The sequence below is a fragment of the Nicotiana sylvestris genome, chromosome 3, assembly GCF_000393655.2.
Source record: "Nicotiana sylvestris chromosome 3, ASM39365v2, whole genome shotgun sequence".
Taxonomy (NCBI): Eukaryota; Viridiplantae; Streptophyta; class Magnoliopsida; order Solanales; family Solanaceae; genus Nicotiana; species Nicotiana sylvestris.
Window position 1 is genome coordinate 97,363,589 of NC_091059.1, and position 24,485 is coordinate 97,388,073.

Consider the following 24,485-nt stretch of genomic DNA (forward strand, 5'->3'; position numbering starts at 1 on the left):
TCCTTTTAGAGCAATGTAATAGGGAGATCGGTTGAGCAGTAGCATCCTACAGCAGCATACAACAGCGCACAACAACAGCAAACACTACAGTCACACGGTAGTCCCAGCTACCAAAATTTCCCGAACTACATTGACCTGATTCCTGTTTCAGCCCAGGATATGTAGGAAACCTCTGAAGCAAAGGTTCGGTCAAATCTTTTTCAAAAAATGCTTCACACGGAGTATTCGGACGGGCAAAAATCGCTCGCTTTATCTTTGCGCGAAAACCCTTCGTGTCTTCGGGCAAAGAGGGGCAGCTGTAAGCACGTGATTTTTGCTTTACGAGCAATCGCTCCAAAAGAAAATAAAAATAGTGACAAATGATTTCGCTGTACAATTTTTCGAGTTTTCCGTGACATGTGTTGTTAGTCATTTATGGGTCTGTCCATTTTACATCTAGTCATTACCAAACAAAAATACAAAAATATGTGTCAGTAAAAGAAAATTCAAAAAAAATATATATATACATATGTGTGCATCGTTCGTTCTAGGCTTTTAGTTAACTTACTTGAATATTTGGTGATAATTGTGTTAAAATGTTCCATTGTTGTTTAGTTTTAATTTCATTATTTTATTGTCTATTATTTTATTTTATTTTTTTTGTTTTAAAAGAAAAATGAAACTAGAAAAACAAAAAAAGGAAGAAAATCGGTTGGGCCCAAAATAAATGGAACAAAAACAGGCCCAAACCAGCACTCAAACCCAGTCCAGACCAGGCCTGCCCAGGCACCTCCTGAAACGACGTCGTTTCAGGCAAATCAATCTGAGCCGTCCGTCCCAGCCGATCTAACGGTTCAGGACCTCCTTCAGTGACCCATGTTCAAACCCGACCCAAATAACCAGCCTGACCCAACCCCTCACTTAAACCAAACGACCCCGTTTAACTACCAAACGACCCCGTCTCATGTCTCATCCTCAGATCCAAGCCGTTGAGATCATCTGATCTAACGGCTCAGATCCAATCAGACTCCCCATATATAAACTCAACCCTTCACCCCACGCCCCCTATCCAAACCCCACCTTCCCCACTGTACACCCTCGTCCCAAACACAACCCCTTCTCATCCTCGAACCCTAGCAGCCGCCCCAGTATCCCTCGCCATTAAAGCCGGCGGCATGAACGCCGATGACCGCCTCCTGAACACCCTAGGACCACCTCACTGTCCTGAACACGAATCCACTAACCACGAGCCTCGAATCACTTTCGTTCGTCTCGAATCTTCATTTGAAGATTTGAGTCGAACCCGGATCTATGCCAAACCATCCCATCTTCATACCAGACACTCCCCTGACCTTCCTCGTGACCAAACCAAACTTGGTTTGGTCCGAATCTACCCACAACTCCCTAAAAATCAGATCTGGAAATCCAGACTTTAGAACACATGCACCTGGGGAATCCGGCCGGTTTGGACATGGGTTTGAGGTCTAATAGACCTTAATCAAGGTGTTCTCATGTGAGAACACCCTGATTAAAGTTTGTTCGGCCTCAAAAGTTCAATGTTGAGTCAGATTTGGTTCAGTTTTGTTTGGACAATTTTTGGTAAGTTTTCTTTTCCTTTTTGTTTTATTCAACTGCTAGTTAAGTTGTCAGCATGTTTCGTTGTGTATGATTGGTTATTTTCTTTTGTTATTTTCCATTCGGATTTCTTCCATCTATGTTAAAGGCCTTTTATTTGGTCAATTGTCTTCTGTTTGTGTTCTGAATATACCCTGTGATATACGTGCTCATCAATTAGATTAATCGTCAAGCGAGTTTAATTCATATAAGTTCCCAGTGTTTGAACAAATTTGTCTGAAGTCATTCGGGACTCTATACGTGTTGTTTATATGAACGATTGATTGTTATGTGTTACGATTAATATAGTCGAGTCGATATATGTCGTCAATTAGTTTCAATCGTTAATGGTAACAACTTGATTCGTATTGCTTATTTCTGCTGTGATCGTATTTGAGTCTCATTAGGAACTGAATTGTATTGCCTGTTGATTTTGTTCAAATTGAATTAAAAGAACATCTAGGGGAAAGGTTATAATGGCAGATTCAGACTTTGGTTTTAAAACACAATGCCATTTGGTTTGGACCGTGGGCAGCATGTGTATGGTTAGCTTTAAGGAATTAAAATAATTGGACAGCATGTGCTGTCAGATTATATTCCCACTGCCCATACTTTGGTTAAATAAACAAGTGATTAGTACATTTTAACAACAAAAGAGAGAGGGGCTGTCAGGAATTTGATGGGAGTTTTGTTTATTTAAAAGAGGTGAGTGGAAAAACAACAGGGAGGGGGAATTTTGAGTTGTCAAAAAGACGGTAAAGTGTTAAGGTTAGGATATAAAAAGAGGCAGACCTTCCATTAGAAGAGAGTTCATTTTTGAGTCTTGAGAGATTCTGTGAGTAAGAAAACTGAAAAAGGAAAAAACAGGAATAAATTTCAGAACATTGTGAATGAGTATTGTCTAGAAGAAACTGTGTAAGAGTCCAGTTTGATCAGGTTGTCTTTGTGGCTTTGCTTTTTCTGTCGTTTGCCAAGCTTTCTTGTGGTCATTGGATTTCTGTTGCTGTTACATTCAACATTCTAGGCTGTTATTTCCTACTCTGTTTTTCTGGGATTGTTTATTTGTTGCTCGACTCCTTGCTGAGCTTCATCATTGTTGGCTGGTCGTTGTTGCTGTGTTGTTGCTGTGTTGTTGCTGTGAATCTGCTGTGCTGTTGTTTGCTGTGTACTATTCAGCTGATCCTTTTCCTTCTTCTTTTGTTCCTCTATACCAGGTACACAACTAATACTGTCCATGTAATTTGAAAGTCGAGCATGAATACAAAAGGGAAGATTTGAAGACATCTATGTCCACATGTAGTTGCTATATAGATGATTATGTAGTGTGTAATGGTTTACAATCTTGTTTGGGTATTGGAGTTGGTCCTTTCATATAGTGAATACAAAAAAAATGTAGTATGGTTTGATATCATATGTTGGTTAGGTTAACAGACAAAGGGATTGGCAGTATACTAGGCTATGTCTTGAAAATTAGTTGTGTTTTGTAATTAGCATTCTCTTTTAATGCATGTCAAAGAATAAAACTATCCGCCTTAGTTAATTTTCATTCTCTTTTGATAAACTGCCTCGTTATAATTATCAAGCCACACCCTTATAACAATTAGCACAAGTCCGCGCCCCTCAACCTTATGAAGGTCGAGCCCAGGTCAAAACAGACCAAACAGACCCGCCTCGGATAAACAGTGGCCCAGGTCTGGCCCATCCCGCATGAGCTGGATTTGGGCCCATAATGTTCGATCAGCTGTCCGTATGCATGGTCATGTTTCCTTATTCTGTAAAAGCATTTCGGATCCTGCTGTAAATAATCTGCAAGCATGTAAATAATTAAGAGATTTTCTTTTATTTTAGAGACGAACTTAATAGGAAATATAGTCATTATAGGTTTATCCTTTAAAATAAAAATGAGACGAGCCTCGACAAACAAAAATGTAGAAGCTGCGGGGCCCTCTAAATGTATATATTAAATACTTAGATTCCGGGACGGGCCGTTTAGCAAATTTCACGGCCCTTCCCAAAATAATAACACGATAGTCTCTTTAGGTGCGTGTTTAATAATCTACTTTCTTAAAACTTGGGGTGTGCATTTCATGCGACCCAGATCCAAATCCCAAAACATCAAATAAAATATGTTCCAGATTGTGGGTGCATTTCATGTGACGCAGTCCAAGGACATGTTTTAAGCGATGTTCACATCCTTTTGAAATAATAACAATAAAGCGGTAAAAAGTTAAAATTGGCACATTGGTTCATAATGGTATTTAAAATCAGATAAATAAGCCGAATATGACAGTTGAGCGACCGTGCTAGAACCACGGAACTCGGGAATGCCTAACACCTTCTCCCGGGTTAACAGAATTCCTTATCCGGATTTCTGGTGCGCAGACTGTAATATGGAGTCATTCTTTTCCTCGATTCGGGATTAAAATTGGTGACTTGGGACACCCTAAATCTCCCAAGTGGCGACTCTGAAATTAATAAACCAATCCCATTTCGATTGTCCTTTAATTGGAAAAACTCCCTTGCACCCTCTCGGGCGCGGAAAAAGGAGGTGTGACAATAGCTATAATATATTTGTTTGATTAATGAAAGTTGCATCTCTCTTTGTGTACGTCCAACAGATTCTCAAAAATAGAACATTTTTAGTTTAAATATTCAAATAATTGGCTTTGATTTATTAAAGAATGAAATTCATTTTACAGAAAATCTTGGACTACTACTTTCATTAAATATTTTTCCATTTATAATCCAATTTTTTTTTGTCTTAAAATTGCCAAGTGACTTTATTTTAGCTTGCCACTTGGCTTAACCACATTGGAAACTACTCTCCTTTTAATATAATATAGATATTCAAATAATTGGCTTTGATTTATTAAAGAATGAAATTCATATTACAGAAAATTTTGGACTACTACTTTCATTAAATATTTTTCCATTTATAATCCAAATTTATTTTATTGTCTTAAATTTGTCAAGTAGCTTCATTTTAGCTTGTCACCTGGCTTAATCACATTACAAACTACGGTGCTATTAATATAATATATAGATATAGATTCAAGCTTCTGCCCCTTCGCTAAAATTCAAAGCCCGATTTTTTTTTTTTTTTGGTTAAAGTTAGAGATAGCAAATTTACTCGAATTCAGCAAAGTTATGCGCAACAAAGTTTTCTTCTTGATAGATCCATCTGCGCCATCCCAATGTATCAAGTATTGGACAAAAGCTTCCCGAGTTTTTCCCATGTCAAACATGGGGTAATCAGCAATCACAAATTCACAAAAATCATCCTCGTCGGAATCGGGTCGTACAGATTGCTCAATTTCTGAATCCATTAAAGACCTAACTGAATCTTTCCATATATACAGAGTATATCCTGATATAGAATCAATCATCAATCTCCTTATCAAATTGTACATCATCCGAGTACAGAGAATACAAAGGTTTATCGGCGGAAGCATTTCCATAGGAGCTGTTTACAGGTGTTTAAGTGTTCTGGTTTGAAGGCTATTTTAGTCCAAATATACATTTATCTTACAAATTCGGGGACAAAATTTCCCGAGAAAGAAGGCAAGTCGTCAAAAGCCCAACCCAAAAATTTCCAGATCTTCACCGTCGCCACTCTCCTCCCCTCTCCGCCGATTCCCTTCTCATTTCTTAGTCGCCGATCATCAACCTCCATGAACCGCCACCATCGCCATAGCTTCTAACTTCATCAATGGCGTTGAGATCAACTGGACGCAAGGTCTCATTTGACGTTCTCTCAACTTCCATCCTAGACGACGATCAGGATTACGATTCCTCCACCGCGACTCTCCCTCGATCCAATTCCGATCCTCCTCCGCAGCTTCTGCCTAATGATGACGCCACAAGCCCAACCGGAAACCGCAAGAGGAAGAAGAAAAAGAAGAAGCACAAGAGAATCGCCGAGCATTCCACAATTTCCGAATATTCCGTCACGGACGAGCAGCTAGGCCGCTCATCCTCCGTCGGGGAATTTAGCGGTTACTGTTACAGTGTTGCTCAGAGCAGCAGTGTTGTGGTATGTGAGGAACCTGTTACACTGCCGAAGCCTGAGAGTAATTGTTCAGTGAGTTCAGTTTCTGGGCTTCCGTTTGGGGAGTTGAGGCAAAGAAATGTTATGGTCAATGGAGTGACCGAAGAGAGCGTCGGATCACCACAGATTAGTGAGAGACAAAATGAGAGTGTTGTTAAGGAATTGGAATCGAGGTCAAATTCGAGAGTCGAAGTGAATGTGAATATGAATGGGGTTGCAGGGAGGAGTTTGGAGAAGGAAGCGTCTTTAGATTGGAAGAAGTTGATGGCTGAAGATCCCAATCGTAAGCATGGACCTTTTTTGTTTTTCTTTAATGGTTTTCTAAATGTTTTTCATTTCCTGCCAATGTTTCCTAACTGTGTTCCGACTCTAATAGGAACATATTATGGCAACTGGAGGAACGTGTAGAGAAAAGATTTGATGATTAATACTTGAATAGAGAAATTCTAGTTCTAGAGAGAAGCTTGTATGAGGCTTCCTTAATCATCATATCTTTTCGCATGTTGAGAAACTATGTCATTGTACTTTAAACATGAAGTTAGCTAAATATATGACAAATAAATTCACTTGGGGGAGGGAGGAGGGGTTGGGGTGGTTGCCTAGTAACAAATATGTCTTACTTGCTCTTACCTCCATGCCCGTTTTCGTTTCTTTCTTTTTTGAGAATTCCTGCCATGCTGCCTCTGCTCTCGTTCGGGCCCTGAATCCCTTGCTTTTGGCTAAGGTCTTTAATTACCCTTTCTCATTAACCCCCACCCACCTTCCAAAACTACAAATTAACAAACACTACTGGAATAGCGCGGCAGCTATACCATAACAGATATAGTACTTACCGGAAAGAGAAAGCGAGACTGACCTACCCAAGAGAGAGAATGCAAGAGTGACTCCCCCCATCACTTAAAGGCCGCAAGAAAACAATTTTCCACGGCCTTATTTACCAAGCTCGGGACTAGAGGAGCATTTTAGGAATTTGAGGTATCACTTGTAATGTAATAAGGATGTCTCATTCATATAGTAATGTCCCTAGCTTTCGCCCTATTTTAGAGGCAGGTTTGGAACCCTGTATCTCTAAATTCAAATTTACTTCTAATTTATTTCAGTTGCAGAAGAAAACTTCACATGTATCCTTTCTCTTACTTTAGTTGTGTGGTATTTTGTTAGAAACATTTCCGGTGGATAAGTCACCAATGAAGTGCTTCATGGAAGAGATGTATGCGGGTAATTCCTTAAGGAGTACAGTTGCCCGCGGGGATGATAAAGAGCGGCAAAGAGTTTATGATACCATATTTCGCTTACCATGGCGATGTGAGCTGGTATTATACTCTATTAAGACACTGCACTATGAAGCATTCTCAAATTATATTTTGAATCCATTATTCTTTCATTGCCCTCAGTTTCCTGGTGTTCACTTCTTGACTTGCATCTTTTGTTCCTCTGTTATATATCTGCCCTGGACTGTGATAGTGCCAATAGGGGTCCTTTTTTTCTTCTCTTTTTTTAAAACTTTCTACTTCCCAATTTTATTCGGAACGAGCTGCAGACTAGGAGGTCCACTACCTGTTCTTCTCGGATATAGTCTTTATCTCATAAACTATCAAGCTGGTTTTGCTGAATGGATGACAAAACTATTGCTTTTGCAGCTTATTAATGTTGGCTTTTTTGTCTGCTTTGATTCATTCCTGTCACTGCTAACTGTCATGCCAACGAGAATAATCATGATCTGCTGGAGGTTTCTGAAAACAAGGTTGGTATTTCATACTTCACTCTTCCTTTGTTCTTTGAACTTGAAATGATTTTTTGGGATCTCCACTCTCCAGGAGAGTTGTGTCTATCATCTGTCCTAATATTATTCATCATACCATTGTGACCTTACAGCAGATGGGATGCAGAATTTTTTCTGTAATCTCAAATTAACCCTTTAATCAAACAGTTCATCTAAGATTTTGTCTAGAAGTAATATAAGATTTCCTTGCTATCCCAATCCATGTTGATTTTTTAGGTTTGATTTAATTTGTTATGAATTTTCATAATTATGCATAGATCAGGGATGTAATCTTGCATAGAATCAGTATTTTACCAAAAACTAAACCATATGTAATCACTTTATATCTCAAACCGAACTCGAGGGAATAGGTAGGTTTTTCTTTCATTACTCATTCTTTTCTTCTTAATGACTTATCTCTATTCATAGAGGCTGATAATTTTTGGTGGTTTTGAAACCTATGGGAACAGTGTATTTGTGCAATGAGCTTTTAATTACTAGATTGTCATTGAATTTCTTTTGGTAGGAACTTGCAGCTGCCATATGGTATGCGTTGCTAAAATATCAACTTGAAGGAGATGAGGGATAGTTGTTGGAGGGTGTATTGATATAAGATTTTTCCTTTTTGCGTTTTTGGGAGTTTATTACTGATTGGGTATACCTTCATGTCTAGTGTTCTGTTCGGGTTTATTTGTGATTGGGCATATCTTCATGCTAGAGATCGAACATTGCAACAATTCTAACATTATTTATTAACAGAAATGAGGTATGATTATTAATAAAATTAAAAAGAAAACTTTATTACAAATTCTGCCGTGAAAAAATCCACGGTGTTTCAGCTTGCTTCCTTTGTTACTTCAGTCCCTGGAAAATAAAATAATTTTAAAGACAATAAAAGGGAAATTAAAGTTTCTTTTTGTAGAAAATGGTGTTCAGTTGGTGCCCCAGAGGTAATATATTCTCCAAGACTGTTCTCCAGTTGCACTTGGAGAAGTTTCTGTTGCTGCCAAGTAATAGGTCCCTGGTTAAGTGAATTTGCAGAGCGGAACTTACAGGAGGACCATCAGTTGAAACAAGGGTAATGCTCTTAAGTACCTAAGAGGTTGGAAGTCTAGGGATACAGCTAAGATCACTCAATGGCCGGAATTGGCAAAGTTTCCAGCTACGGTGGTTGACAATGTCATCAAAATCAATGCAGACACAGATGAACGGAGCCAGCAATTTCTTTCTCGGTGTTTAGTTGGGAACTTCAACGATTCTTTCAACTATAGCCCAAATCAAGAAGTGATTAAGACTTGGTTCACGAGCAGGTGGAAGATTTGTTCTGGTCTGAGAGTTACTCCTATAGCTCACAACCAGTTTTTGTTCGAGTTTCCTTCGAGACAAGAAGCAATGAGAATCCATGCTGGAGAATGGTTTTGGAATGGTCTGCGCTTATCTTTAGAATGGTGGACATCAGTGTCAGGCACCAATTTAGCCTCCCCGAGATCAGATTACAAATGGGTAAAAGCATTTGGTATTCCAGTCCATGCGTGGTCTCTAGACACCTTCAAGATTATTGGCGACTTATGTGGTGGTTTTGTTGGAATCGATGAAGATACGAAGAACCGAAATCACTACATTTGGGCGAGAATCTGTGTTAATGCCAAAGAATTTAATTGTCCAGACAAAATTGATCTTGATGTGGAAGAATGGAGATTTGAAATCTCGATTCTTAAAGATGTTGTTGCAACGCCAAAGCCAATCCCTACCCGAGCCCAACAAGTAGCAGAGAAAGCCATCGGAGAAGAAAGGTGCAAGTGTACGTCAAACACTGCAACAACAAGTTTTTCGGGGACTGAGCTGAAAATTAGGGCTCAGCTGAAGCACGTGATGGGGCAGAGTGTGGCAGAGAACTTTAATTCAAATTTACTAGGGCCCACCCCAAATGGAAAGCACAAGGTGGGTCAACTGGAAGAGCAATGTTTAAACTCAGAGCTACAAGGGCCCACTCCAAAATTCTTGCTTACACGGGCTAATACTAAAATTCCCATGGGCCGACCCAGTGTAGCAAGGTGCTCAGGAAGTAAAGACCCAATTTCTTTGGGCCTAAGTGCAGCAGAAACATATTATTCAGCAGGCCCAGGGAGGAGGGCCCAGTCTAAATCCAAATTTAAGAAGCCACCACATGTTCAAGAATGGAGAGCCATTCGTCTGCTGCCAAACCCCGTTTCCAACTTCAAAGCTTTGAATCTCCAAACATCAGCAACACTCCCCCAGCAGTCAAGTCCCTAGAGACTTACAACAAAGACTTCATTACTGGGCAAACTCTGCATGCAACCACCATCTCTAAAGAAGATGATGCAGACGACGAAGTAGATAACACTGCAAACAATCTTTGGTGTCTCTTGAACCGATTGGCTTGGTTAGAAACTGCTTCAACTGCACTGGTATGTTCTGATACTGATACCTCATTATCTTTTCACTGCTACGAGCCGGAACAACTGCAACCACAAGGAATTCAGCAGCCCAATGTCATTGAAAAATCTAAATGGACAAAACTAGTTATGGGTAAAGCATGCAAAGCTTTTGGCATCAACGTAGTCGGATTTGAGCATGAAATCTTCGATTTAATTATGAGGATGGATCAGAAGAGACAAATTCAGATTCAAAAAAAGGGGTCACTGGCAGCAACAAACAAGAAGAGAAAGAAGAAAGGGGAAGGTGAGGTTCAAAAGTTAATTAGCAGCATTAACTATGATGGGGGAAGCAACAGAGGCAGGGGCAGGCACTTCAAGAGCCAGTCAAGATGAAAGTAAAAATCCTAAGCTGGAACATTAATGGTCTCAATGGTAGGAAAAAAAGGAGCACTCTAATGGAAGGCCGACATTTTGTGTCTTCAGGAAACCAAAATGGAGGTAATTCCTAAAAGCTTGTTACATCAAATTTGGGGGAGCAGACGGGCTGATTGGGTAGAACTAAAGGCCTGTGGCACCAATGAGGGTATTATTATTATTTGGGATAAGAGAATGTGGAATTACATTGACTCTCATCAAGGAAATTACACAATCACCTGTATGCTTGAAAGTTTACAAGAGGATTTCAGATGGCGCTTTATTGGATTATATGGTCCACATACAAATTCTGAGGGGGAAGAACTATGGCAGGAGCTGGGAGCAATCAGAGGTATTTGGAGTGAGCAATGGGTTATAGGTGGGGATTTCAATGTATGCAGGTTCGAGAACGAGAGACTCAATTGCACTAAGAGATCCAAAGCAATGAAAAGCTTCTCAGAAACAATTATGGATCTGCAACTGATTGATTTGCCTCTTCATGGAGCACAATATACATGGTCAAGGGGGGAAGACACTCTACAGACATCTAGGATTGACAGATTCCTTATTTCTATAGAGTGGGATGAAAGCTTTAAAGCAATTAAACAGCTGGTGTTGCCTATACCTATTTTTGATCATAAACCATTACTGTTGGAATGTGGAGAATGGGAGGCAACCCACTCCTACTTCAAGTTTGAGAATATGTGGTTGCAACAAGAGGGGTTCATTGATATGGTGAAAGGGTGGTGGCAGAATTATACTATAGGTGGTAACCCTGATTTTATTCTCATTCAGAAGTTGAGAAACTTGAAAAAAGACATCTCCAACTGGAATAAAGAAGTTTATGGCAAGCTGGAAGTAAGAAGAAGCAAGGCTCTTGAGGAACTTGCAGCTTTAGAACATGCTATAGAAGGCAGAATTCCAATGCAGGCTGAAAAGCAGAAGATTTTGAGTTTGCAAGTGGAGCTGGAGGAACTGGCCAAAGCTGAAGAAACATCATGGAGACAAAAGTCAAGATGTCAATGGTTGAAAGAGGGGGACAGGAACACCAAATATTTCCATTCCATAGCCAACTCACATAGAAGAGTCAACAATATTGACAAGCTCAAAGTGAATGATGAAATAACAGAAGACAAAACACAGATTAAGGAGGAGATCTTGAACTTCTACCAGAATTTGTATACAGAAAACGAAGTGAGGAGACCTACTGCCAATTTTGATGAAGTAGCTAGACTAGCAGAAGAGGACAGGGAGTTGTTAGAGAAAGCTTTTGACGAAGAAGAAGTGCATGAAACTATTAATTCCTGTTCCTCAGATAAGGCTCTAGGACCAGATGGTTTCACTATGGCTTTCTTTCAAAGAACATGGGAGTTTATCAAGCCAGAAGTGATGGGGCACTCAATCACTTTCATCAACAATGCTATATGGTAAGATCATGTAATGCCTCTTTTATTGCCTTGATTCCAAAAAAGAAAGTGGCTATTGAACTTGGAGACTTCAGACCAATAAGTTTGATTGGGGCAGTGTCTAAGATTGTGGCCAAGCTACTAGCAGAAAGATTGAAGAAGGTTATTGGCAAATTAGTCTCCAACCATCAAAATGCTTTCATTAAGCACAGGCAGATAACTGATGCTTCACTTATAGCCAATGAGGCTCTAGATTGGAAGCTTAAATCGGGGGGGGGGGCTGGCATTATATGCAAACTCGATATTGAAGAAGCTTTTAACAAGCTGAATTGGTCATATCTAATTTCTATTCTAAGGAAGATGGGATTTGGAGCCAAATGGATAAGGTGGATCAGATTCTGCATCACAACAGTCAAATATTCAGTGTTGGTCAACAGAGAACCTGTGGGTTTCTTCTCATCGCAGAAAAAGGGATCAGGCAGGGAGACCCACTCTCCCCATTTCTATTTATACTTGCCATGGAAGGTTTAAGCAAAATGCTTGAAAAGGCTAGAGAACTACAATGGATTCAGGGCTTCAGAGTAGGGGCATACATTGGGAGTTCAGTCTCTGTTTCTCATCTGCTGCATGCAGATGATACTCTAATCTTTTGTGAGGCTGAAAAGTCACAACTTATATACCTAAACCTGGCTTTCCTCCTATTCGAAGCTCTTTCTGGGCTACATGTCAATGCGCTGAAAAGTATCATTTATCCTGTCAACCATGTACCTAACATTGAGGAATTAGCAGGTATCATGGGTTGCAGTATTGGGTCCTTGCCTACCACATACTTGGGCCTTCCACTGGGTGCCAAATTCAAAACTTGTGAGATATGGAGTGGGATTATTGAAAAGTTTGAAAAGAGGTTAGCATCATGGCAATTGCAATACCTCTCCATGGGAGTAAGACTAGCTCTTATCAACAATGTGCTTGACAACATTCCAACTTATTACATGTCACTATTTACTATCCCTAAAAAGGTGTTAAAACAATTAGATAAAATCAGGAGGGACTTTCTATGGGAGGGGAACAACAACACTCACAGGTTTCATCTCATTAAGTGGGATAAAGTCACACAACCAAAACACTAGGGAGGATTGAGATCTAGAGGTCCACAACAAGTGTTTACTAATGAAATGGCTTTGAAGATATGGCATAGGGGAATCAAGTCTCTGGAAGGAGGTGATTATTGCAAAGCATAGGAAAAGAGACAATTGGAGCACCAAAATTCCTAATGCACCTTATGGAGTGGGCCCTTGGAAGTACATCAGGAAACCTGGGAATGAATTTTTCCAGAAATCCTACTTCAAAGCAGGCAATGGAGCACATATCAGATTCTGGAAAGACAAATGGCTCAACAACATTCCAGATTGCATTGGACAAAGACTCCTCCATAGCTCAGAACAGAAGTGGCAATAATTGGGATGCTCATCTCAGAAGAGCAGTGCAAGATTGGGAAGTGGACAACATGATAGAATTACTTGCCAGAGTGGAAAGGTTCAACATGAATGCAAGTACACTAGACACCATTTGTTGGGGGAGTAAGGGCACTTTCTCAGTGAAAGAATATTACAGGAAACTATGTTCTCAAAACCTAGTGATCGATGCATGGCCATGGAAATTAATATGGAAAACTAAGCTGCCTATTAAAGTAATTTGCTTTGATTGGATTGTTCTCCGTGAAGCTTGCTTGACACAAGACAATCTCAACAGGAGAGGCCTTCAGCTGGTCAATAGATGTTATATGTGCAGGGAGAATGTGGAAATAGTCAGCCATTTGTTTTTGCATTGCCCATTGGCCACTGACCTTTGGAACATGTTTTATTGTATTTTTGGCCTCAAATGGGTTATGCCACAAAACATAAAACAGGCACACCTGAGCTGGAGTCGATGGAGAGTTTATAAGACCATCAAGAAGATCTGGTTGATGATCCCTGCAGTTTGTTTTTGGTGTTTGTGGAATGAGAGGAATAGTAGATGCTTTGATGGGATCTCAACTCCAAATCACTCTCTCAAAGCTAGATGCCTACTCAATCTTTTTTGTTGGACTAAGTTAGCTACTGTAACTAGTTCTGCTCATCTTTTGGACTTTGTTAGCTCTCTTGTCTTAGATTGACATTCTGTAAAGGGACTAGTTTTTCTTTCGTTTTTGCACCTCAACTTTTGTAAATATGCATCTTCTTGATGCTTTTGTTAATATAACATCTTACTTCATCCAAAAAAAAAAGAGGTTGGAAGTCTAGGGAGATATTTCCTTCAAACTTATTCTATTGTTTCCCTCTGAAGTAGGAGACTTCCCAATCAATTTTGTTTTTGGGAAGAAGAGAGACTCGTCTTGATTTTCCCTTAAAAACTTAAGAGTTTGTCCTTGCTTTTATTTTATTTGTCTTGCCCCTGTTATTGTTATTGGTTATGGTGAATCTAAAAAATTGATTCACCCTCCCATCTGAAGCACGTCTTTACTTTATTTCCTTAGGTCCTTTCCTTTCTCGACCCTTGATTTTGTTGTGTTAAAATAAATCTATTTAACTGCAGCTTATGTTTACAAAATAACCTGACCATGCTCATGGCAGGCAGTTCAAGAAACTTTCCGCAGTTGAGCTTTCTGATATTGGCTGTTGTGTTGCCCTGGCCAGTGGGGCGATTTTGCTGCAACAAACAGGTGCAGTAGGATTCTTTAATCCTCAACCAGAGTCTTAAATTTTTGCTACATACTAATTACCCCAACCACACATCTAAGCTTAGACTTCTCAATTCTTGGTTTCTTGTTTGTTTAGTCTTACTCCTATTTGCAATTTGCTGTGGCAGATATCAGCCTAATCTATCACATGATTCGTGGTCAAGGGACAATCAAGCTTTATGTAGTTTACAATGTGTTGGAGGTGAGAAGTAGACTACTTTATTATAATTAGGGCATGTGCTAAGATGCCACAAATTGGTTGTACTTTAAGTCGTCGTATCATGTTGAAGGTGGCTGGATTCTGATACAACGTAACTAATTCCATTGAATGTAATTCACGTTTGTGGTTCAAGTAAATAAATGAAATATGTCCCCATTCTTGCTGTTAAAGAATAGAATAACTTCGAAGGAGAAGCACCTCTAGTCATATGTTCGGATATGTTTCAGCTATCCTTCATCAAGTATCCTTTCATTCCAATCTTGTACAAGATATTGGTTTATTACACGTCCATGTTGCTGCCCTAACATCATTCAATATGCAATATTTTTTGGTTAACTCCTTTTTTTGCAATTTATAGAAAATTTAAGGCTATATTTGCCCTTCTCGGCAGGTTTTTGATAGACTATTCCAAAGCTTTAGTGGAGATGTGATGCAGACTCTCTTTAATACAGCAGAAGGGCTTGCAAATAGCTCAACGGAAAGTATGCAATTGTGGATGAGAAGATTTATTATGGATGAAGTTGTAGCTGTGGCTTCATCAAATATCCTTTCCATTCCCGTATTCTGGTCAATATGATAAATTTCATTCCTAATATTGTCTGGTTTCCTTGACTCCCCATACTTCTTCATTCTTTCATCTTGCTAGCTCAAGCTATCACTTTGTCAACCTGTATAGTTGCCCACAACAATGCATTATTTGCTTTGCTTGTATCAAACAATTTTGCGGAAATAAAGAGCAATGTATTCAAACGGTACAGCAAGGATAACGTTCACAATCTAGTGTATTATGGTGAGTTATCTTCTAGCAGCATTTACCTGAAATTTTGAAGGTTCTATTGCCATGATTAAAGAATTATTTATGAATCTGCTGTTGGTAGCTGTTTTTTTTCTTTATTATCTTGTGTGAAGTGATTCCATCTGTTGCATGTTTTCATTGGCATGTTTGTAGTCCCTATAGGTTGCATCTCAATGCCAATCAGTCAGTCAATCAATTAATTTACCTTTTCTTAAAAATATCACCCAGTCAATTTAGTCTCAATTTCAGATGAAGTTACTAACTTCAGCATCTACTCTAACATATTGACATTATCAATATAATAACTAAAATTAAAATCACTAAAATATAATTACAAGATAAGTTCAATTGCAAATTTGATGTTCAGTTTCATTTATAAAAAATGAAGAAAAGATAACTCAATTTTCTATTAATCAACTATGAAATAGAAATTTTCTGTAGTTAAATCTAATCTTTAAGTGCTTTAGTAATTTTATTAAGAGAGTAGAAGAGAAGCAAATGCAAAAGCTCAAAAATCAGGAGTGGTAAAAGAAGGTGAGTTGCATATTAGAAGATTCATGGTCTGTAGAATAGAAAGAAGAGGTTTTCATAAAAAAAGAATAGAAAGAAGAGGTATGTCAAAAGATGCAGAGGAAGAGAAATAGAACTAGTAAAAGGAGGCGTTACATTGCAGAAAAAAGGTATAACAAAAAAAGAGGCGCCACGAACTGAACAATAAAAATGAATCTTTTGCTTACATTCTTATGTTTTTACCTATATTTGCATTAATTTCGAGAGATTGTAGTTTTTTGAGACTTCCTCACTATGATTTTAGGTATACCTCGTCTTTTTCTTGAACGTTCAACTCCATATTGACATTTACTGGATTCTATATTTAGAGGTCTACGTAAGATATAACCTTAACATTTTCTATCATTTTTTTTTTGTATATGTGCTATTTGAACATCTGTTGGCTGTCATTATTTCTAATCTTGTCTAATCTTATATGACTGGTTATCAATCTTAACATCCACATTTCTAGGATTCTCATGGTTATATTTAGTCTTAGAGACCTTACTTTTACTCCCCTTTCACATTGTTTGTTTCACTACCCTTCTAAAGGACTTGTATTTCACTTTGTTAGGGTTGCATCTTAAATGTGAATTAAAATAAAAATTTAACACACAAAACACAAATAAGGTGATTATTGTCGAGTCCTTTGTTGATCATTGTTTTCACTGACAGTGTGGGTGGTACATCCCAACATTCAGATAAATGGTCTTTTCAGATCTGCCCTGTTATATGCACAGAAAAGTGCTCATTGTACTCACGTGCAGAGTCAAATATATTATTTCTATTATCAAGTAGAAACGGTAGCAGAACCTACTTTACTAGAATGGTAGCAGTACCTATTTTGCCACTATTCTCAGATGGTGTCCATTAATTGTTAGTTTCAGTTTATGAATAACCAATCACACATCTTTTCCGACCTTCTCTCTCTAACTTGTGCAACATAAAAAAGGATTTCCTCTTCCCTTGACATACAGACATAGTGCTCTTGGCACCTCAGGAGAAGGAAGCTCAGGGCCAATTTTGGGATTGCCTGTCTGATGGATTTAGATTTTATTGATGGATGTGGTTTTCTTTTTCATCTGTTCCTCCTGTTTTTACCAGTTTCCATGTTCAGCCATCCATATATTAGTAGCTGACTAGTGACACTTTATTTGTTGTTTTATTTATCATTTCGTTTAAGCTTAATGGTGTTTGGAAATGCTCAATCCTATGGTACTGATTTTATTTTCATATTTGTGCTTGATTACAAAGTTTCTGTGCATTTAAACTTTAATTCCATTGGCTGTTGTCAGATTCAGTGGAGCGGTTCCATATTTCGGCATTTCTCTTATTTGTGTTGGCTCAAAACCTTCTGGAGGCAGATGGACCTTGGTTTGAAAGTTTTCTTTGTGTAAGGCCTGCTGCTGATGCTCCTTGTGCAATGAAGTGATCAACTTGCTGAATTGCTTTTGAACTGGCTCATATAAAGAAATTTTCTTTTTGAATCCTGCAGAATGCATTTGTCGTCTACGTAAGTGAGATGACAATTGATATAATCAAGCATTCATTCATCGCAAAATTTAACAATATCAAGCCGATTGCCTTTTCAGAGTTTCTTGAAGATCTCTGTAAGCAGGTATTTTTAATTCATGGGCTGCTGTTTGATTTTGCTTCTAGAGTCAAGCTCTTTAAGCTGGTGATTTGTCTGATAAGCTCGAATAATTTGTAGTTTTATACTGCTATATTGCTATCAAGCTCTTCATCCTACCAAGCTGTTGTGGCATCTTGTAATTTTTTCTTTCTGAAGATTCTGTTTTTCATGTTACTCTAATTGTCGACTTTTGACAGACACTGAATATTCAGACGGACAATATGAAGAATAACCTCACTTTCGTCCCTTTGGCACCTGCTTGTGTGGTAAGTTTTTTCTGATTTGTATAAAGCCGCCATCTTCTATCATTATAATTTCTGAATAAAATCATAGTCTCTTTATTTCAAAATACTATACTTCGTGGATATGGAACATAGGGGAAGCAGGATCTATTCCCTTGGACTTATGGGTTTCCTTCCGGAGCTTAAAATGCTCATTTATTCCTTACCGAGCAACCTCTTTTGCATGTCAGGTAATCCGGGTGCTGCGTCCTGTGTTTGCTGCTCATCTTCCCTATAATCCGCTTCCTTGGAGGCTCTTTTGGATTTTTCTTCTGTCTGCAATGACATTTGTCATGCTTGCAAGCCTTAAAGTAATGATTAGCATTGGCCTAAAAAAGCATGCGAGGTGGTATATAAACAGATGCCAGAGGAGAAAACTTCATAGCGACTAAGATACTATATCTTGGTGAAGCTGCATACTTTGCTAAGATATACAGAACTCCTGTTTATGAGAAGAGAAAAGAGGGATGGCCAGAGGGCGGGGTTTTTTGGGGGTGGGGGGGTGGGGGGGGGGTGGAGGAGGCTTGGGTTACCCGGTTGGAAATTTGCACCGTTGCTCTCATTTTCTGTTCAATCGTGCAGCGGGATGCATTCCTGTGGAAGTATTTATGCCAAATGATCAAATGGCATGTACTTCCATTTTTCATAGGGAGAAGGTCCATAAAAAAGAAAGTCACATTGATAGGGTATTTCAGTCCATATAAAGAGGAAGTCATATTGATAATTTATTTCAGTCCATATAAGGAGGAGGAAGTCATATTGATAATGTATTTCAGTCCATATAGAGAGGAAGTCATATTGAATAATGTATTTCAGGTGCCATATATTTTAGACCATTTCTCTATAGTAGGCTATTTCAGAACCTATCAAAAGGAATTTCAGAAGGTATTTTCCGAGTAAATGTTGTCTGAAATTCTCTGGACTTCCTAGGTGGATTCAGAAAAAGCCAATGCTACACAAAGGTAAACTATCTTTTTAGTTAATTTGAGTCTTTCTTACAATACGACTTAATTACATTTTGTTTTTTATGGTTTAGTTGAGCAAAGTTCAAGGCATTTGACATCACAAAGACCTCTTTTATCATTTTTTGACTTACATAATATCATTTTTGTATTAATATTTGTAAAAGAAATTTGCCTTCTTTCTTTTTTTACCCATAAGTGAAATTGAAAAGCTAGCAACGCCTGAAATCAAGAAACTGATTAATTTTGAAAATAATTAATAATTCACTTTTATTAAGCTGAAAGAAATGAAGTGTATCAATTGTTTCCTTATTTCCTCCATTCTGGTAAAATGCAATAAAGGATTAAAATTTTAAATATATGATCATAATATTATATTAAACAGTTATAATAACGGCACAGGAAGTTTGTAAAATGTAACGTCAAGAAAAAAAAAAATAAGAAGGAAGAGGTCATATGTACCTTGAATACCACATAAGATGTCTCTTTGTTTGCTGGAGTGAAAAATTCTGCTTAACTACCATTCCTTCTTTTCAAGAAGGAATTTGAAGTAAAAGACAAAATGCATAGGACAATAGTGGCTTTGATGTTTAAATTATTGCTTTATTCTGGTTTTCGTCTTCGTGTTCATGAATTTGACTTTATTTGACCTTTAATTAAATCAAGAATGTGATTTTGGGTCCAATCAGTGATCAAAGAGAACATATGCTAACGTGTAACCAAGGCGATTCTTATGTTTTTGTTTTTTTTTTCCAGTAAGAGAGACCCGCATTCGCTACAACCTCTGCCACAACCTCTACCCTTCGGGTGAGCACTTTATGCGCACTGGGTAAACCATTTTTGCTCCATTTTGAGAAGATGGTATTATCAACATCTCTTGTAACCAAGAGGATGTTGCCAAATAAAGCTGCTGGTGTCGCTTTGATGGTGATGACGACCTTTCTATAACAACATCCCTATATAACAACCATTCATTATAAAAGTTAAATTTTCCTCAAAACTCATTTTTAAGTTATGTTTTACCTCTATAACATTTTTTTTAAACCTATAACAGTAACAACCATATTTATAGCACAATGCTCTTTGTAAAATTACTTCTCTATAACAGCCATATAGAATCTTTAAGGGATCGTTTGGTATGAGGTATAAGAAGGTATATTGCTGTATAAAAATTTAATACCACCTTAATACTTCGTTTGGTTAACAAACTAGGTATAAGTTATCCCAAGATTAAAATTAACACCGGGATAACTTGTACCTTATAGAGGGTGGGGTAATTAGCATCAGTATAACTTATACATTCTTCTTACAAATTATGCAATTGTCATATTTAATACACCATACCAAACAATGGATAAAAAACAATCTCAGCACAAATAATCCCAGCATAACTTATCCCACCATAACTTATACCAGTATAACTTATTCCGGCATAAGCCGTATTCAAATCAAACGACCCATAAGATTATTAATAATAATTTAAAAAAATATGCACATAATCTTTTCCATTAAACAAAGTTTCTATCTTGCATAAGATATAAGATTTGGAAATTTGCATATGGTATCTTTTCCATTGGACATATTCCAAAAAATACTTAGATTTTTATTTCGGTTTTCTATTTGCATTACTTAGTGTTAGTTTTGTATTTTCATTTTCGTTGTCAGATTGGTTTGCTTGTTGTTGCTCCTTCCTTTTTTCCTCCTTGAGCCGAGGGTCTACCGGAAACAGTCTCTCTGCCTTAAAAGTCAGGGGTAAGGTCTGTGTACACTCTACCCTACCGACACCCCACTTGTGGGACTACACTAGGTTTTTTGTTGTTGTTGTAGATAAAAAAAATTTAGCTGTTAAGCTTTTGAATTGTTCTCAAGAAAAAACTACTGGATACCTTTTTGCTGAAAATTTGGACACGAATCTTCGCCGATTCAAGCGTTATATTACTAGTAAGAGAATGAAATCTATGAAACAAGCTACAATAACAAAGTTCTTTCATCAATCTTGAAAAAAAATATTTTTTCGGTAGTCTTAAAATGTCTGCCTTAGAGTTTAAATCTTTATACTTTTAGTTATGAATTTATTAATAATGTATTACCTTTCTTCAATATTTAACTAGTGAAATATGCATATCTTTTGAGATTTTAAATTTGAATAATTTTTTTATTTTTTATATGTAACATTAAAAAAGAAAAAATAATTAATTTTTGGATAATTTTTTTCTATAACAACAAAAAAATATTTAAATGCCAAATGCTATTAAAGGTGTATAACAATCCTTCGGTATAAAAGCAAAAAGATATGGGAACAAACGAGCCTGTTATAGAAATAGTTTAGTGTGTATGCTTAACCAAAAACAAACGTGTCAAATTGAATCATCCATTCTCAACTTTTTTCACACTTGCACTTTCCTCAATACTTGGAAGAGTGCTCATAGTTAAAGAGAGAGGGAGAAACAAAAAATGGAACAACTATATACTACCAAATAGTCAAATCTCTCAGAGTGTTTTAGATCAAAGTTTTCATCTGTAAAGTGTTGATCAAATATTGACTCCCCACCTCCTCCCTCTATAATGAATTTTGGTATGATCCTGTGAAAAGTGCCAACTTTGTAATGGAGTGGCTTCCCAGTTCTTTTATTCCCGATGCAAAGCGCCTCTGAAATTTCTGCTGTCTTTGGCACAATTTTCCCATCACAATACGCCCACTATGTTTTCCATTTCTAACAAGTATACTTTATAAGTCATGCGCTCCAAATCCTCTAATAATCTATGCATATTATGAATTGAAAGGTGAACAATTACACTAATCCAAAACGCTGTACTCCAGATAAAATCAAGCCAACAAAATGCTAATCTATAAACCCAATATTGAACCGATTTTAATGTCTTTATCTGATGAGACTCCCATATCACCTAATCGGCTCTAAGAATACAATAGAGGATTTAAGCTCAGTAAAGAAATGTCAGGAGAAAACAAAACAAGCCACAAAGAGAAGAATGACGAAACTACCACAATGAAAATTAGGGTTCCGAATAAAACCAGGAACCAGATAAGAAGGAATAGAGATAATTCGTTTCTTTTGGCCTTTTTCTTGTCCTCTACAGTCTTCATAGTGCTGCTGTGGAGTTGCCGAGTATCACCTGAAGTTTAAGAACATGGCCCTTAGCCCCCTCACTTTTAAAACAGGTACGCTTTTACTTTGTTTCTGATGATGTCCATCTCATTGAAGAAGTATTAGGCATGTGTCTAATAAAAGTTTCTTTGCTTTGGTAACTAACCTTGTTGACTTGGTTTGGTTAGGTAGCCAACCTTGTTGAATTAGTTTGGTTTGGTAGCCAACCTTGTTGAATTTCTTTGGTTTGGTAGCCAACTTTGTTGAATTGTGAAAAGTGTGTGTAAATTGTCAAATATTGTAGACTTTAGAGAGTGAAACTTTGGCTATAAAAGGAGAGCTTCAACTCTCATTTCTTCACACCAACAAAGAGAGAAAGAAAGAGTGAGGTTTCACAGACAGGGTATAAGGAAATAGTCTGTAAGAAAAATAGAGAGTGAACGATATTGTAGTGAGGTGGGAATATCAAAAGAGGGTTATTTCTTTTGAGTGTTGTAGTGGTCTTTGGAGTATTTTACTCGGACCTACAAAGTGTAAAATTCCTTACTATAGTGAAATCATTTGCTCCTCTCGGGGCCGTGGTTTTTTCCCTTATTAAAAGGGATTTTCACGTAAAAATCTTGGTGTCGTTGTTACTCTTTTATTCTTGTTAATCACCGTATCTCGGTGCTCCATTATTATTCCGTTTTTATTACCGTGAATATTATTTCTGTGGGGGTTTATTCCCAACAATAACTGGTATCAGAGCACAGGTTCTGCTCGTTCACTGAAATACTATTCACTGTCGGTAGTACTATACTTGGTGAAAAATAAAAATGTCCGGAGTAAAGTACGAGGTAGCAAAATTCAACGGAGATAACGGTTTCTCAACATGGCAAAGAAGGATGAGAGATCTGCTCATCCAACAAGGATTACACAAGGTTCTAGATGTTGATTCCAAAAAGCCTGATACCATGAAAGCTGAGGATTGGGCTGACTTGGATGAAAGAGCTGCTAGTGCAATCAGGTTGCACTTATCAGATGATGTGGTAAATAACATCATTGATGAAGACACTGCACGTGGAATTTGGACAAGGTTGGAAAGCCTATACATGTCCAAAACGCTGACAAATAAATTGTACCTGAAGAAGCAGTTATACGCCCTACACATGAGTGAAGGTACGAATTTTTTGTCACATTTAAATGTGTTTAACGGACTAATCACACAGCTTGCCAACCTCGGAGTGAAAATCGAGGAAGAAGATAAAGCCATCTTGCTATTGAACTCGTTGCCATCTTCGTACGATAATTTGGCAACAACCATCCTGCACGGTAAGACTACTATTGAGTTGAAAGATGTCACATCGGCTCTTCTACTCAATGAGAAGATGAGAAAGAAGCCTGAAAATCAAGGACATGCTCTCATCACACAAGGTAGAGGCAGGAGTTATCAAAGGAGTTCGAACAACTATGGTAGATCCGGAGCTCGTGGGAAGTCAAAGAACCGATCCAAATCAAGAGCCAGAAATTGCTACAACTGTGATCAACCAGGTCACTTCAAAAGAGATTGCCCAAATCCAAGGAAGGGCAAAGGTGAAACCAGTGGCCAGAAGAATGACGAACAGAGAAAATTTTGACCAACAAGGAGGTGTCCTACTCGCATCTGAAGGTGTTCGGTTGCAGAGCTTTTGCATATGTACCAAAAGAGCAGAGAACAAAGCTGGATGATAAATCTGTTCCCTGCATATTTATCGGATATGGAGATGAAGAGTTCGGGTACAGATTGTGGGATCCTGTAAAGAAGAAGGTCATCAGAAGCAGAGATGTAGTCTTCCGAGAAAGTGAAGTTGGAACTGCTGTCGATATGTTAGAAAAGGCGAAGAATGGTATAATTCCTAACCTTTTTACTATTCCTTCTACTTCTAACAATCTCACAAGTGCAGAAAGTACGACCGACGAGGTTGCCGAGCAGGGGGAGCAACCTGGTGAGGTTATTGATCAGGGAGAGCAACTTGATGAAGGTGTCGAGAAAGTGGAGCACCCCACTTAGGGAGAAGAACAACCTCAACCTCTAAGGAGATCAGAGAGGCGAAGGGTAGAGTCATGCAGGTACCCTTCGACAGAGTATGTCCTCATCAGTGATGAGGGGGAACCAGAAAGTCTTAAGGATGTGCTGTCCCATCCAGAAAAGAACCAGTGGATGAAAGGTATGCAAGAAGAGATGGAATCTCTACAGAAAAATGGCACTTACAAGCTGGTTGAACTTCCAAAGGGTAAAAGACCACTCAAATGCAAATGGGGTTTTAAACTCAAGAAAGATAGAAATGGCAAGCTGGTCAGATACAAAGCTCGATTGGTGGTTAAAGGCTTCGAACAAAAGAAAGGTATTGATTTTGACGAAATTTTCTCACCTGTTGTCAAAATGACTTCTATTCGAACAATTTTGAGCTTAGCAGCTAGCCTAGATCTTGAAGTGGAGCAGTTGGATGTGAAAACTGCATTTCTTCATGGAGATTTGGAAGAGGAGATTTATATGGAGCAGCCAGAAGGATTTGAAGTAGCTGGAAAGAAACACATGGTGTGCAAATTGAATAAGAGTCTTTATGGATTGAAGCAG

At 38.1% G+C, this 24,485-nt stretch overlaps 1 protein-coding gene and 1 long non-coding RNA gene across 2 annotated transcripts; both read left to right on the forward strand.

The window, feature by feature from the left end:
* The first annotated feature begins 4,668 nt into the window (after positions 1–4,668).
* LOC104223843 (protein POLLEN DEFECTIVE IN GUIDANCE 1) lies at positions 4,669–18,297 on the forward strand. Its single transcript, XM_009775345.2, has 11 exons — positions 4,669–5,924; positions 6,803–6,954; positions 7,282–7,385; positions 14,235–14,323; positions 14,470–14,543; positions 14,953–15,103; positions 15,184–15,351; positions 17,202–17,299; positions 17,402–17,524; positions 17,737–17,805; positions 18,012–18,297. Exons 1-11 carry the CDS (start codon positions 5,303–5,305, stop codon positions 18,210–18,212), a joined length of 1,851 nt encoding a protein of 616 aa, XP_009773647.1. The 5' UTR covers positions 4,669–5,302; the 3' UTR covers positions 18,213–18,297.
* Positions 18,298–18,336: 39 nt separating this feature from the next.
* Positions 18,337–19,859, forward strand: LOC104223845 (uncharacterized). The gene is made up of 2 exons (XR_710229.2): positions 18,337–18,782; positions 19,539–19,859. It is a non-coding gene; the product is annotated as an uncharacterized lncRNA (long non-coding RNA).
* Positions 19,860–24,485: the final 4,626 nt, after the last annotated feature.

Excerpts from the sequence above, each read along its gene's own strand:
- LOC104223843 (XM_009775345.2), top strand. The coding sequence starts at position 5,303 with ATGGCGTTGAGATCAACTGGACGCAAGGTCTCATTTGACGTTCTCTCA. Across the intron at positions 5,925-6,802 it reads GATGGCTGAAGATCCCAATC|AAACATTTCCGGTGGATAAG; the intron begins GTAAGCATGGAC and ends GTATTTTGTTAG. Across the intron at positions 17,300-17,401 it reads GGTTTGAAAGTTTTCTTTGT|AATGCATTTGTCGTCTACGT; the intron begins GTAAGGCCTGCT and ends TGAATCCTGCAG.